Genomic DNA, 15,807 nt, shown 5'->3' with positions numbered 1-15,807 from the left:
ACTGAATTGCTCTAGGAAACTGAAGAGGTTCAGTACTATGCATGCTATCAGCTGAAGTGAGGAAACCAACTGTGAGGGTTGTTTTGTTTAGGGATTATTGGCTTGGCAGCAGCAGAAACATCTCTTTCCAGCTTCCACCCGCCCCGCCTGCAGGCAATATCCATGTTTGTTTACCTCACTCCAGACAGCTGAGACAAGCTTTTAAAGCAGGGGTCAGCAAACATTTTCAACAGGGGGCCAGTCCGCTGTCCCTCAGGCCTTGTGGGGGGCCGGACTATATGGGGGGGGTGATCAAATTCCTATGGCCCATAAATAACCCAGAGATGCATTTTAAATAAAAGCACACATTCTACTCATGTAAAAACACTAGGCAGGCCCCACAAATAACCCAGAGGTACATTTTAAATAAAAGAGCATGTAAAAACACGCTGATTCCTGGACCGTCCGCGGGCCAGATTTAGAAAGCGATTAGACCCTTAGTTTGCCTACCCATGTTTTAGAAAGCCTGGCTTTGTCCTGTTGAAAAGCTGCATGACTGACAGGTGCACAACAGGTGCAAATTGGGAAAAGCTGCAGCTGTTTACACACTTGCTTGTCATACACATTTAAGAAAGCACAGAAGCCCTGGCAGAATGAAGTGGATGACTATCAGGCCTAGGGCCAAATGGATCCATTAACTGTGGCTCAAAAAGTCATGTTACTCCCCCACCCCAACCCAGTCCATGCAGTAACAGCAGCCTCTTGCAAATATTAAACTGGCTTTAAAACAAAACAAACACACAAAGGCAGAGAAGGAGAGTTCAGGGTCCTCAGGAAAACTTTGGAATCAAGGGACTATGCTACAAGAGTTCCCAAGACCAAGGGCGAATCTACACTGGTTAGTTTAAACGTTAAAAATGCGTAATAAAAAATGTGACACCAGAAGGCACTGTAGAGCAGCAATCCGCCGGCAATGGGAAACTGCAAAGAGAGCTATACCACTTTTCTTTTTTACAGCATTTTTACATATCAGTGTAGATCCAGCCTAACTCTCAAAAGGTTCCTTCTCTTGTTACTGTTACAGTAAGATAAGAAAAGCAACCTCAGCCAGATTCTTACTTTTATAGGAAACCTTAAGAACCTATCAAGGCCTAACATGCATGCGAAGAGACATTTTCACAAACCTGCCTGAACTAGCCAGACATGCCTACCACACCCAGAGAAAGGCACACCAGGCCTGATTTGCTACATGAAAGACTTACAGTACTGTGTACGAAGGACTGGCAGCAGGGCAGCTGTTCCAAGCATCACTCTCTTCACCCCCTCCATAGCAGATGTTTTGCCCTCTAAAAGGTGCCACCATTACTAGAAGGGCTCCTTCCTCACCTTACCAAGTGACACTTCCTCCTCTTTTCTGAAATGTAGTCCCTAGCCTCTCCCATCACCAACCACTCAGCTGCCCCATTGTGATCTTAGGCCTGATAGGTTCAGTGAAGACAAAATAAGTTACTAACCTTACTGAAAGGTCTTACACGTACTGCCACTTTCACACTGTCCGAACCGGGCATGCTTCTGCCGCTTGAACTCTTCCAAGGAATTCAGAAAGAAAACAAAGTGCATCGCTCAGGTTTTCTCTTCAGGACCTTGTTTTGGAAAAAGAAAAGGGTAGAGTGGATCCTAATACAGCTGCTGCTTTGTTCCTCAATTATTTATGTGTCCACTCATTACCTGAATGTTACCTGATACATTATGTCTAAGAGGAACTCCAGAAGGTCACATTTGCCAGCAGTGTGTACCGTTTCTAAAAGAGGCAACTGAATATTGGGCATCCTATGTAAAACTTCATTTAAAGTACTTGCCTCTTTCGGCTTCTCTCTCAATTTGAACCACAAATCTGATTCAACCTGACTCCACTTTCTCTGTGCTGCAGTGATATAGGTCAAACACTACAGGAGAATGTATATTTCCAGACCATTTTATTTTACCAAAATTGTGGTAGCATTTCTCTAGTAACCACAAAGTCTATAAAACATGCATCATTTCAAAATATCAAATTTGGGGGCAAATTTAAGGAGGTGAAATCCCTGAAAGTGTTGAGTCCCATGGTGAGTAAATGCAAACATATATTTCTAATGTTAGAGACTCCTGCTGATGCAGCAAATTGAAAGAACAATGAAACATCTGAGGTGAGATTTTGTTTTATAAACTGAAGAGCAGCTTTCCCAAGTTAAGACAAATACAAAAAAATATTGCACAGCTTCAATACAATTGTTTACATTCCGACTTCAATAAGGTACATGTTCAACCAGGAGTAAGGAACTTGTATGCAATGGATAACCCCTTTTACCAATTCCCAAAAGGTCAAAACATTTTCTATAAATTCTAAAACTGCCAAATTTTAATTTTCAAAAACATTGCAAGATCAAACTGTTAAAAAAGAGTAGCCTCCCATTAGAGAAGCACCAACAGTGACAAGCCATCATTAAAATCCTTTTTAATTTCTTTGCACCACACACCTCTTTTATTCTTTCTCTCTCTCTCAAAAATCTAGTGGACAATAATCGCTGTTATGTATACATTTTTATTTAACATTCCTAAAATAAGATTATTTACATATTATATAAATGTATGAAGTCTTATAAAATAGAAAACCTGCATTGACTGAAGAAATCACACTCCATACGGAGTTACTTATTGAAGACCTTTAGTTTTCTGAAATTTTACAATAATTTATATAAATTATCTTCCAAATTAATGATTTTTTCTTAATATTCCACACAATGATGACTTTACAAGCATTGGTGTACAATACACATATTTAAAAACAGTTATAGCCTCTTCTTCTGAACAATTGGCTTTGGAAAGCTAGTTATTCTCTCGTTCCTATGAAGAGTCTTACGAACAGTCTTTTCTGCTTTATCCACAGACTCCTTCTGTTTGCTTTTTGCTCCATCTACTGGCGTGCCAAAAGGAGAAATGAATTGAATTTCCATGTGTGGCGTTGACCAACTGCTATCTTTCTCTAGGACTCTGCAAGGAAGAGGAATGAGAGGTTACACTGACAAGTTATGTTTCTGTTCAGATGAATGAAGACTGAATAATTAGCTGTAGGCTCAGTCGTAATTAATTAATTAATTAATTAATTAATTAATACTTATATCCCACACATCTGGCCAGGCCTCCCCAGCCACTCTGGGCGGCTTCCAACAGCATATTAAAAACACAAAACATCAAACATTAAAAACTTCCCTAACCAGGGCTGCCTTCAAATGTCTTTTAAAAGCAGATAGTTGTTTATTTCCTTGACATCTGGCGGGAGGGCATTCCACAGGGTGGGCGCCACTACCGAGAATAATAGAGTATAGTTGTACCTCTTTTTGCGTCTGGGATCCATTCTGGAGCCCCGGAAGCTCAGCGAAAGGGATGCTTGACAAAGCACTGCTCTGCACATACGCGAAGTGAGATTTAGCGCTTCTGCGCGTGCATGAGCAACAAACCCAAAAGTAACCTGTTCCGGTACTTCCGGGTTGGCTACAGACATTCAATGAAATGGACCCTAAAACAGGGCGGACTCAAAACAAGGTACAACTGTACATGCAAATGGTCCCATGTTCAATCTGAGCATCTCCACATAAGGCTGGAAAAAATGTCCTGTTTGAAACCTAGATTGCTGTTACCAGTCAATATTGAACTAGATGAACTGATGGCCTGACTTGGTATAAAGTATTTCTTATGCTTTAGGGCATGGATGAGGAACAGAGGCCCCTTTACATGTTGTTGACCCCTACTCCAATCACCTCCAGCCAACATGGCCAAGATAATGGAAGTTGGGAGTCTGGCAACATTTGGAAGGCCACAGAAGACCAAATTAATGTCTTTTTTTATTACGATACCAAATCCCAAATGCATTACTGTGATAATTTCTGCACGACTGCTTTTGAAATAACAAGGGTGTTTTTTTGGGGGGGGGGTATATAGAATCATCCCATACTTGCTTGCTTTTTTTGCTTTTGACCTTGTAGCTCTGCTTCTCTTTACTTTCGGCTTCTCTGAAGTTTCTATTGAGACTGGATCCTTCTCCTCTTTAACTGGTAATTCCTAAAGGACAAATGTAGAGTGGTAAACCTGCACAAAGTGAAACTGTTTCTCTGACATCTCCTTTTTATTTACTTTTAAAATTTATTGCCCACATATGAACGTGTAGGCACTAGTAGTGACACTGCCAAACCAGTGCCATACAGTAGTAATTTAAAACATTCACACTCAAAATCTATTCCCATCTTTCTTGCCTCTCCCATCACTCATAAGCCAGCTTCCTTTCCTTTATGGACCCTCCACAAAGACAAGCTGGATAGAGACCATTGGTTCCATAATGATATATAGCTGCCAGTCTTAAATTGGATAGTCCAATTTATCAATACAAACTCCTTGCTTTTCCATGTAATTTCTAATATTGACTAATAAAGATAAAAAAGGCAACATAACTGCCCTGTGTTGCTTGCTGTCAGCAGTTCTTCAAATGCTATACAATGAACCTGAAAGATTGCCTTAAGTGTGTTAAATATTGCAAAAGCTGGCGTCTTTTAATCTTTTAAATCATTTGCCATTTGCTGTATAGCAAAGGAGTGATGTGCATATTGTTTTTGCTTGTCATCTGAGTTGCCCTCCAGTTGTTGTTGCACTGTTCCATCATCCCAGCCAGCATGATCATGGAGAACCACAGTTTTTCAATTACATTTTAAAACTTAAATAAAATTAAGCACTTTAAAAAACAGTAAAAACCAATAAAACCAATTAAGTGCCCTGGACACCCAAGAAGCAACAGCTCAAGCTGGTTCTAGCAAGCTGCAAAAGGTGTTGAAAAGGTCCATTGCAATTATAAACATGTGGAAAGCTTAATCTCCCAATCATCACATCATGTCAGAAGGGAGAATCTGGCTCTTTCACTAGGAATTTGCTGGCTTGTTCTCTTCAGATCTTTGGAGAAGGGATCAAAGGTTTTACTTACCAACTCTTCCACAATCCTTGAAATACTGGACACTTTTTTCTTCCTAGATCTCAAAGCAGGGGGCGAGAAGACAAACTGAGAAGTCAAGTCTGCCTTGAAATCTTTGAGTTGCACAGGCGTCACTGCTTTCTCACCTAGAATCAGAAAGCATGCGTTTATTTTTGAACTTGAAATTAAGCATTCCAGGCATGCAACTCTATCTGCAATCCTGAATAAGCGGAAAGCAGGGTGCAGAGGAGCTTTCCATATACCCACAATTTAACTACTCTTTGTTTAAGCTTCTTAGAACACCTGGCATGGCTTTGTTACACAAAGACCCTTTGAACCTTGTATGCCGTGGTAGCCAACATGTCATAAAGCACAGCTTTGCTCCTACCCTTTTTCTGAGAATAGCTGGGGCATTAGGGGAGGTGGGAGCAGGTCTCCATTTAAAGAGGTGGGGTCGGCATTTAAAGCAGGTGTGGGAAACCTCTGGCCCACCAGGCCATTTTGGGAAAGCCACGCCCAACCTCCCTTAACCAGCTGTCATACATAATGTCAGGCACATAACAGGTAAAGGAACAATCAGGAACTTAAAGTGAGCGCCAACTGTTTCTTTACTAAGCGAGGCATGCTTCCGCCATCCATCAGTTGCACCTTGCTCCTAGAGAGGGAAGTAGTTTTCATTGAACCTGCTTCTCCCTTCTCAGCAATGCTTCTTAAACTTCTAAAAACTGGAGCAGTGATATTTGAAAGTCTTTTGGCAAGCACCCCCATGCTCCTCTTTGACCCTCCTGCTTCAAAGGATCACCTGGCAAAATAGTGACATCAGATGATTGACAGTCTCACCCACCTATCAAATTTGGTCTGGGACCAATGGGGAGATAAGGTTCTGGCCCTCCCTGATTTAAAGTGAATGGGCAGTTAAGCTGCAGTGCTGTCATTACAGCAATAGTGTACCAGCTGACTGCAAATGGACAAGGCAAAGTAAAAACTAATGTCTTATGGAGGGCTGCTCCACACCCTATTGCACTAGTTGTGGTCTATTGCCTTGGAATGTTTTGTTGCAGAAAGTCAGCTCATTCAAAGGCTCTCTTCACATTTTACAGAACAGATGAATCCTAATGTCTCCCCTGCACTTGAACTGGGTCTTTTTGTAATGGATGAGGCAATACATATATGCAAAATGCTGAAAATGCACTCAGAAGTCACAAATGGGTGAAACTTTTGGGTACACAATTCCTATATATGTGCCTATGTCAGGTTTGTGAGGGTTGATTAAAACGGCCTGGTGAGCCAAATAGGAAGGCCCAGCAGGCCTAATTAGGTCCATGGGGTAGAGGCTCCATACCCAGTAGATGGCATACTGATATCATACAGTAATGTGGGCAGGGTTATAGGCAGTCTTGCTTTAAGAAAAATCCCCAGTATTTATCCTGCTCTGGTTATGTTTTACCCTCAATGGAATTCATGCATAGTAGGCAATTTTAAATAAGCAAAAAAGCCTTACACAGCCGAAGGCAACATTTCAAGTACCTTTAGATTTTTCTGTCAGTTTTGTAAGAGGAGGAGAAAAACAGAATGTCTCATTTGTATCCAGGGTGGGACTCTGTTTCGTACTCTTTCTGCTGTATCTGGTCCTTTTCACAAGAGTACCACGATGTGCCAAAGTTTTCCCTGTTTCACTAAGCCTTTGTTTGGTCATTACTGTGGAATGCAATCCTACTGCAATCTCAGCTGCTTGTGGCAAGTGTTCCTCCTCCTCCGTACCTTCCTCAGAAAGAGATGGTAACTGGCTTCTCTTTCTGATTGCCGTCATCTTGGACTGCCTCTTTTTAGAACTCCTTACTAAGGTCTCTGCCTCACTTGGTTGTACAGAATGTTCTTCTGCATCCATTTTCTCTATACTTGTATTTGTTTTTTCTATTTTCACGGATGCAATTCTTGCAGATTTCCTCTTTGTGGTGTCGACTGGAGTCTTTTCTTGAACAGATCCTCTCCTAGTATTTCTTCTAGGAGTGACAAAAGATTGACTAGGTGTTGGGGGAGGAGACAACAGAGACAACTCCAGTCCCAAATCTGCTGACACATTCAAAGGATTCTTTCTTGGTCTGCCTCTTCGTCGCACAGGCAACTGTTTAATAAGCCCAGTCTCTTGATCAGAAACAGTTTCTGATATACTTGTGCTTCGCGCCCTCTCCTGCTCAGTTGATACAGGTAGCTGTGGTTTACTTGGCTGTATGTCATGTTCAGAAATGGCTTCTGGTAGACTTGACTTTCTATGTCTGCCCCTTCTAACTGGTGAAGGTAATGGCAGCTTCCCAGCTGCAGTTTCTGACTGCGCCATCACTTTCAGTTCACCATGCTTTCTTGGCCTTCCTCTTCTTGGTTTTGTACTCAGCTGCTCTTCACGAGGTTCTACCTCCTGATCTGAAATCACGTTCTCTGCCAGGTGGAAAGCAATGCTTTTTAGTTTTCTTGCACTTTTAGGATTTACCATCATCTGAATTGTATGGTCAATGATAAACTGACTACCTTCTTGATCCCCTACTAAACTTCTTGTGCTTCTAGGAGTCCTTCTGCGAGCAGAAGGTAGCTGTTCACTTGGATGCTTATGAAGCTCTGATGCAAGCTCTTTTGGTTTTCTAACCCCTCTTCTTGTAGCAATGGTTGCCTGAAACTCCTGTGTGATGGGATGCACATTTGTTGATATTTCTAAGTCACACTCCTTTGTCTCCTTAGTATCTAAGACTGGGAAAGCAGGAACCTGTGTTGTCTGTTTTTCTTGAGGTTCTTGTTCAGAACCAAGGGGAAGGCTTTCGGGAATGTTCAATGTTTCTTTTGCCCGTCTAGCACTTCTCCTTGGAGTTGGTGGTAGTAGCAGATCTGGTTTATCCATCTGTCCCAATGGCTGACCATCAGGTAATAAGTCATTTACATTTTGTGCAATCTGTTCCACAGTGCTGGTGCTAGACATCACTGAATCTTCAACTTGACTCAATTTTACATCTTTACTTATTTCGGTAACATTTTGCAGAGGTGCCTGTGGTGAACTTAATACCTTCTTACTTATGCTTTCATGAAAAGACTGGTCCACAACCTCACTTGAAAATTCTTTACTTCTTGTGTCTTTGATTACATCCAATAGGTTCTCAGCAATAGCCATCTGAATAGGTTCAGGTACATAAGGCAACACCTCAGCAGTATTCTGTGATATCTGATCACTAGTTACAGTGGACACTGTATTTGTGATGAATTCTGGGTTGTTACTTCCAGCACTATTTACATAGGCACCCTCTAACTCGCTGGCTGATTTAGGAGGGGAAGTATGCAATGCACTAGAATCTCCTATCTCAGCTTCTTCATCCCCTTCTAATAGTAACGTAAAATTGTTTTGGGACATCAGCAGATCTCCATCTCCTCCAGTAAAGTCCGATTCACCAGCATCTTTCTTGAGTAATTCACATGTGACTTGCTGCGCCATAGCATCACTGCTGTACTGATATTTCAGACTGCTTGAAGGACATAGCTCATTGTACGGAAGTGCCTCAACTACAGCTTCTGAGATGTGTACTTCACGTGTTCCATCACCAACAAGCTAAAAACAAAAAGTATATAAATTTAATTCCAATACACATATTTCAATAAATTTAATGAATGAAAAGAGTTCTTCCAATTTCAGAGGAATATTCAAATGGTTTAAAGTTAGCCATTGTACTCAGCTATTTGTACATTGCTCCACACAGTACAGCTCTAGGAACACGGCCACATGGAACTGGTTTTTCAGCAGTTGCATGCATGGAAATAAATGGTCATTGGGAAGCAGTATCTGCATCTGTGGGTGCTCTGGGACAAAAACTGTCTCCTCCTGCAGCTGCTTCCTTAAGCATTGCCCCACATGTGAAAGTTTACAAATATCCAAGATATTTACACAGGCAAAGCAATAATTCCAAACAGATTTCAAAGAAAGTTCCGAAGTGCTAAATGAAGCCCTTACATTTACTTCTTGACTTGCAGGTTCAATATTAAGTGGTGTTTTCTCATGCAGGACTGCTATATTTTCTTCGCTCTCAGCTTCTTTTGACCCATCTTCATCTAATGCTTCTCTTTCTTCAAGTTCATTTTTGGAATGAACACTGACAATGTCTTCACTATCAGGAATACTTATGACAGCTGAAAAAGGATTGTCATCTCATTACTTTTCTTATTTTATTGTTTCCACATTAAAACTTTTTAGTGATAGATATTATGATGAGACCAATAATATTTAAGGAACTGTCTAGATCTCTGCTCGCTTCTGCTTTGCAGAATCAGAAAAACTGAGGTTTTTCTGAGCTACTGCGCCTCTCAGGCAGCAATACGAAGCTACCAATGTACAACAGAAGTTTGCAGTCGGATAAATATTTGTTCTCCCATTAAATAAGCAATTAGTGCATTTAAAGTCAGTGAATACTTGTTAGCACAATTGTGCCTCCTAATCCAAAGGAAAAACATGTCACCAGGTACAGCTTTTGCAATGTCTGAGATCATCCAGCATATCCCCTTTTTTTTTATGTTAGTCTTTTGCGAAAACGTATCATATGCTAAAAGGTCCTCCCAATCTGCAACTTTAATTGGCTTATAAGACAGTAGTGCTTTAGTCCAAAGTTAATTTAATAGCTTAGAATGACTCCTAAGTCCTTTTTAAATAAAATAAAAGCATACCCAGATTTCCAATTACAGCCTAATTTTAAGTTTGTACAGGATTTGGAGACTTATCACTTCCCCCACTGTAGAGTATACCAAATTATACAGCAGCACTGCAGAATGTGAAGCACAGATCTTAATAAGTATAGGAAATGTTTTTGAGGTATATACTTATAATTAAACATTTTATTTAATAAAAAATGGTATCTTGAACAGGTCAGAAATTACTATTTTAACATAAAGTAAATATACCAGGCTAAGATTTTAGCACACATGCATCAAAGGTACACAGTGAGAATCAAGTCACACAACTTCAAGCTTTTCAATATTATTTCCCTTGTCTATTTGATCATTTGAAAATTTGCTCGATTATTCAAATATACATACATTCAGCATCTGTTCCTAATGGCTCCAAAGCTTGGGGACTTGCTTCATCAAGGAGCTGGTTGTTTTCCAACAATGGCAGCATGCTGGACTCTAGGACATTTGTTTGACTTTATAAGAAGAAAGTAAGGGACAGTTTCACTTACAGTTTTTAAATAAAGTGAGTTTTATGAAAGCTACTAACACATTTTTGTCAACAAATACCTTAAACCATTCCGATTATTACTGAACTGTACTGCAAGAGATACTGCAAAGCCAGTTCTGTGGAAAAGTCTGGAATCTACCTCTTTGTTATATGCAAATTATACAGTTCTGACGATGTGGCTAACTAAAGTCAATTTTTTACTTTCCTGTTTGTTTGATTAACCATTCTCAGTATTAATGTGCATATTATCCTATTCATATTCCTCTGAGTACACTTCACTCAGGGCAGTTGCTATGCAAAATCCAAATGCACACTACTGTCTAAGAAAAAAAAAGTTTCCTCTGTGTGGCAAATTGTCAATTCCTGCCTTAGAGTGGGACATGAAAAGAACTGACTAGGGTAGGAAACCTTTTTTACCCAGTAGGTCAGATCCTTATCTATTCCCACCATGCACAGGCAAACCTGGACACGTGGATAGGATAACTCACATATCAATCATCATAATTTCATAGTCTTATTACAGTCAAAGACCCAATTGCCATTATGATGTCATATGATTGACAGGTGGGTGGGACAAAGGTCCTTGAACTTGCATTTATACTAGTCCTATGCTCTGTGTTTGGGAAGCTCTGTGCAGAGTTCTATGTAAACCCTCTTTCTAGTGCTTCCCATGTGCTGAACATATGGTAGAGAGAGAGAGAGAAAGCAAGCAAGCTGAACAATTGATACTGCAATTTGTCAATCTACTGAGATTACCAGGGGATCAAAATAGAAGCTTGCAACTATCAGCATGCTGTTTGGGAGATAGTTGGTCACAGAAAACAAACACTACAATCAAGGCTGTGAAATGGTGCTCCAGCTGTGTCCCTTTTTTCACTAATAAATATATCATAAATATATCATAATCACAGTACTCAAGAAACTGAATGCAAAAAAATGTAAAAGGTATGAAGCATGCTAAATCTGGGTTGTTGTTTTTTAAAGATGTACTTGACATGTTCACCTTTCATTAGATGGCATAGAAGAGACCGTAGTGTCAGGAATAGCATTTAAGTGATGCATCACAAATATTTCATCCTCAGGAAGTGAGCCATAGTCTTCACCTTCTCTTTCAGGTAGTCCTATGAATGGGAGAACCCATAAACAAACAGACAGGTTGCATCCTTCATGCAAATTCCTAAAAACTAATTAAGTCTTGATTTTAGTAGCAAGAATTTACAATTTTGGCTTGGCTATCACCAACCACAATTTTTGCTGCCTCTATTTCCTCTTTGTAAGCTTAACTGCCACCAGTAATCTTTAATCTCATAGGTTCTTGTTTGGCAGTCCACACCCCCACCCTCTTCTTGTGATTCACAAACTGTTATACTTCTGCATACCTTGGATGGCCCCCAAATATATAAAGCCACTGTTTCTTTGCCAAATTGATGTGTCATCAGCCACCTGAGTTTGCTATTAGAGGGAATCATAGAAAATTTCTCCACACACACCCCTTTCCAGTATCTGCCAGATGTACTGTTTCCAAATATGGTGGCTGTGTTTTGGCTATCTCCATCATGCTCTATTTGGGAGTTTGAGGATCTATTTTAGCAGTGTTGGAGAACCAATGCTGTATTAGATGGATCTCTCCTATGTTACAGCATGCCCTTTTTCTTATTAATTCATTTGCATATCTGTAGATCACATACCAGCCGACTGTTCTCCATCTGGAGATGTTTGCTGTTCCATTTGTGAAGGATCCCTTGCTACTGCCTCACTGCTTTCTCTCTCAGCTGACCCTTGTATGTTTACAAGATCTTCAGGGGAGAAACCTGCTGGCTGAGAGATTCTGAAGGAATCACTGTTGTCACCTGGCGATTTTGCATCTTGATAATCTGAAGTAGTTTGATCTGACTTTACAGAACCATAACTAGTTTCTTTGGAAGGTTCAGCTTTATTCAAATCATTGCCTGGTACGCATTCTGATGACAAGCCCGCTTCTTCATAGTCTTCCTGAAGACTGCATATTGAAAAGGCAGGAGTTTCTCTAGTCTTAGACCACATATCTTCCATGTGAGCTTCAATAACACATTCAGATGAAACTGTGTTGTGTTTTGTTTTACTATCTGTCATCTTAAAAAAAACAGTCCAAGTTAAAACAAGCAATACCATTTCCCCAGTGAGCAGAAAATTAGGACCATTCAATGCCTTGATCCAGAAGGCAAACCCAGAACTCTCTGATCCAAATAGTCAATGTTTTTACTTCTAAAGATGGAGACGTGCATTTTTGAACAAGCAGGCTCCAGCTACTAAAATTCATTGACCAATCCATACATGCATACAAGGGCTTTGCACATCTGGAATGGTAAAGGTAAAGGACTCCTGGACAGTTAAGTCCAGTCAATGGTGACTATGCGGTTGCGGCGCTCATCTCACTTTCAGGCCAAGGGAGCTGGCGTTTGTCCACAGACAGCCTTTTGGGTCATGTGACCAGCATGACTAAACCACTTCTGGCACAACGGAACACCATGACGGAAACCAGAGCTCATGGAAATGCTGTTTACCTTCCCACCGTAGTGGTACCTATTTATCTATTTGCAGTGGCATACTTTCGAACTGTTAGGTTGGCAGCAGCTGGGACAGAGCAACAGGAGCTCACCCCATCGCAGGGATTTGACCCACCAACCTTCTGATGGGCAAGCCCAAGAGGTTCAGTGGTTTAGACCACAGCGCCACCCACGAATCCCCGCAACAGGGTGAGCTCCCATTGCTCTGTCCCAGCTCCTGCCAGTCTAGCAGTTTGAAAACATGCCATTGCAAGTCATGGTGTTCTGTTGCGCCAGAAGCAGTTTAGTCATGCTGGCCACATGGCCCAGAAAGCTGTCTGTGGACAAACGCCAGCTCCATTGGCCTGAAAGCGCGATGAGCGCCGCAATCCCATAGTCACCTTTGACTGGACTTAACTGTCCAGGGGTCCTTTACCTCATATCTGGAATGCAGATACAGCCATGAGAACATGATGTGGGCTTCCTGAATTAAAAATGTTAACTCAGAAAACATAGAAGACTGCAAAAGAGGCCATAGGCCTGGGAATTAGCATGCATCAAAGTACACAAAATGCAGTTTTAAAGCTCCAGGAAGAAATTCAGTAACAAATGGTATATTAAGGGACTCTTATGCCTGTATGTGTTGGCTCTACACATTTGGTCATCATTGGAATAGGACAGTAAATGCATGGGTGTCAGCAGACCTGGAAACGAACCCAATCACCCACATCATTATTATTATTGTTGCTGCTGTTTTATTATTTATACTTCATTCCAGAAAAGTTAAATTCAAAGTGACTTACAAAGATGAACCTAAAATGCACAATGTATGCATATATATAAACCAGATTTAACTAAAGCCCACCTTGCCAAAAGGTAAGCAGAAAATTAAGGTCCTTTGCACAACTATCAACTTGTCTGAATATGGCTCAAAACGTTCTACTTTCCAGCATCTGTTTCTTCCAACCTACCCCAGCAGTCCATCCTGAAGCTTTGCTTTCTTCCATAAATGATATTTTTGTTTCTTTTGCACGCAGAGGGGGTGTGATAGACCTTCCTGGAGATGCAGTTGGAGTAGCTAAAGGAGTAGTCCGAAGGCTGGATCTCAAAATAGATTGAGGAGTAAAACCAGGAAAGCCAGAGGAAGATGTAGATGTCAAAGCTTTAGCTCTCTAAGAAGAGGAGGAAACACGTCAAAATGGGAGGCAGAACCCACTAATTACATGGCACTTCAGCCTCTGCATCAAACAAGTTCATGAAACCTTCACAGTTCTACATACCCTAACAACCAGAGGAGTTTCTAGGAGCTTTAATTCAGGTGCTCTTCTACTGCTCTTGTATAGGGAGCATCGAGGGCTGGAATGCAATGGACTAGAAAGCATACAGGATGCAGAAGCTCTTGGAGACATGTGCAGATTGCTTCGAAGGGAAGGTGAATCAAGAGGAATAGGCTGGACCACCAAGTCAAGCAATCTGCAAACATTTCAAAATGTTTAAGAATTAAGTTGTATTAACAAAAAGAATACAAATGTAAAATGGTGTTGTCATAAACAGGAGGATATTTTAGCCATCCCTGCCCTACCACTATGACCCATCTAGGCTTTTCTGATTTTAAAATCTGAAGTTGCTTTATGCTTTTATCAATAAATTATCACAGCTTACCTGTCATTTTAGTTTAGTAATTAAAAGAAAGAAGCAGCTTTTTTGAGAATACAGTGGTGCCTCGCAAGACGAAATTAATCCGTTCCGCGAGTCTCTTCGTTTTGCGGTTTTTTCGTCTTGCGAAGCACGGCTATTAGCGGCTATTAGCGGCTTAGCGGCTTTAAGAAAAAGGAAACAAACTCGCAAGAACTTGCAAGACATTTCGTCTTGCGAAGCACCTCAAAAAACGGAAAACTCTTTCGTCTAGCGAGTTTTTCGTCTTGTGAGGCATTCGTCTTGCGGGGCACCACTGTATACATCCATTTTTAAAAAGGCCCACGTAAAAAATATATAATTCAAGGCAACTGTCAAAACAGATTTCCACTCATTACAACTGATGTTTTCAACAGGACTGAAAAGCACCCAAAGGATACAAACACCTATTGAAAAATTTTACCTGGAGCATTTTCTTAAAGATTTAGTTGCTGGTGTCCCAACAAATGGATCTGGTATCTCTGTGTCAGTGCAAGAATCCACTGTAGGTGGTTGTTCTTCAGTTCTAGGATTTGAAAACACAAGAGTGACAAGCTCATGAAAACCACTAGATGCACAAGTACTGTCTTCCGGAAGAGGAAAAAATAAAGCACACAGTCAGTCAGAAGCCAGGTAATAATGTTCAAGTTTGGGTGAGAAAGCAAAGGTTAAGCAATGAGTTGCTGCCTTTTCAATTCTTTTGGCTCAACTTTATTCCCCCTGCTTTTCATACAAAACTATTATAAAAGAGCAGCACACTGCTTAGTATGTTAAGTAATGGTGGGGCCCTGGTATCTGTCAAAGTTTCTACCCTAAAATTAACACTTTTGTAATAATATCAACACCAGGCTATTCATTATGGGCAATGGAAAGCAGGTGAAGAATATGGGCAGCTCCTATTTTAGTACTGGGTAACTTAAGATGCAGTAATTTCCTACAACAACAAAATGAATACTTACATATCATTTTGCAACGACTTGTTTTTCTGTTCAGTTCCCACCCACACCTCTCCAATTTTGGACAGTACATTATTGATTAATGTTGCTTTTGTGACGACATTTCCTGCAGTAACTTTCTTTGCAACTGTTGACAGTGGCTTTGGTCTTAAAACTTAAAAAAAAGAGGAAAAACAGCATTAAACACTTAAAGCAAGTTTTGAAAGGTTTCACCACAACACATTGAAAATACTTACTTTCCCGCCGTAGTGAAGTTGGCAAGTGGTAAGGCTTGGCTCGCTCTACAGCAAGCTTCCTTTGTACTCTGGGTAGAACTTTCCCATACTGGTCTAATATGGAATTTCTGGCAACTGATCTCTCTCGCCAGCGGGGATCGCGATCATTCTGTTTAAGAAAGGAGTGATAAGAGGAATTTAAGTTACTATTTTACAGAAATACATGAAATAGTAAACCCAGGGTTAGGAGAGGCAG

The 15,807-nt window shown here is 40.7% G+C and overlaps 2 protein-coding genes across 4 annotated transcripts in view; both read right to left on the bottom strand.

Annotated features, from left to right (window-relative positions):
* LOC307212304 (kinesin-like protein KIF28) overlaps positions 1–1,683 on the bottom strand; it is a 31,086-nt gene extending 29,403 nt beyond the window's left edge. The window contains 1 exon segment of the mRNA XM_079969471.1: positions 1,494–1,683. Within this exon segment, the coding sequence (XP_079825597.1) occupies positions 1,494–1,547 (54 nt within the window). The 5' untranslated portion in view covers positions 1,548–1,683.
* Positions 1,684–2,161: 478 nt separating this feature from the next.
* The window catches only part of AHCTF1 (AT-hook containing transcription factor 1), a 50,462-nt gene continuing 36,816 nt past the window's right edge, over positions 2,162–15,807 (bottom strand). For 2 of the 3 annotated variants that reach the window (XM_079969420.1, XM_079969421.1), the window contains exons 24-36: positions 15,573–15,720; positions 15,340–15,490; positions 14,805–14,906; positions 13,987–14,179; positions 13,678–13,878; positions 11,870–12,293; positions 11,185–11,302; positions 10,040–10,146; positions 8,964–9,139; positions 6,503–8,564; positions 4,988–5,121; positions 3,971–4,077; positions 2,162–3,009 (exon numbers count right to left, since the gene is read on the bottom strand). In XM_079969420.1, coding sequence (XP_079825546.1) covers positions 2,808–3,009; positions 3,971–4,077; positions 4,988–5,121; positions 6,503–8,564; positions 8,964–9,139; positions 10,040–10,146; positions 11,185–11,302; positions 11,870–12,293; positions 13,678–13,878; positions 13,987–14,179; positions 14,805–14,906; positions 15,340–15,490; positions 15,573–15,720 — 4,125 coding nt within the window. In that variant the 3' untranslated portion in view covers positions 2,162–2,807. The remainder of the gene's footprint in view (positions 3,010–3,970; positions 4,078–4,987; positions 5,122–6,502; positions 8,565–8,963; positions 9,140–10,039; positions 10,147–11,184; positions 11,303–11,869; positions 12,294–13,677; positions 13,879–13,986; positions 14,180–14,804; positions 14,907–15,339; positions 15,491–15,572; positions 15,721–15,807) is intronic. The other variant, XM_079969422.1, reaches the window with a different exon arrangement.

This window comes from Podarcis cretensis (genome assembly GCF_951804945.1).
Source record: "Podarcis cretensis genome assembly, chromosome: 3".
NCBI lineage: Eukaryota > Metazoa > Chordata > Lepidosauria > Squamata > Lacertidae > Podarcis > Podarcis cretensis.
Note: the sequence above shows the minus strand (reverse complement) of the source record. Positions and strands in the feature narration are given on the sequence as shown.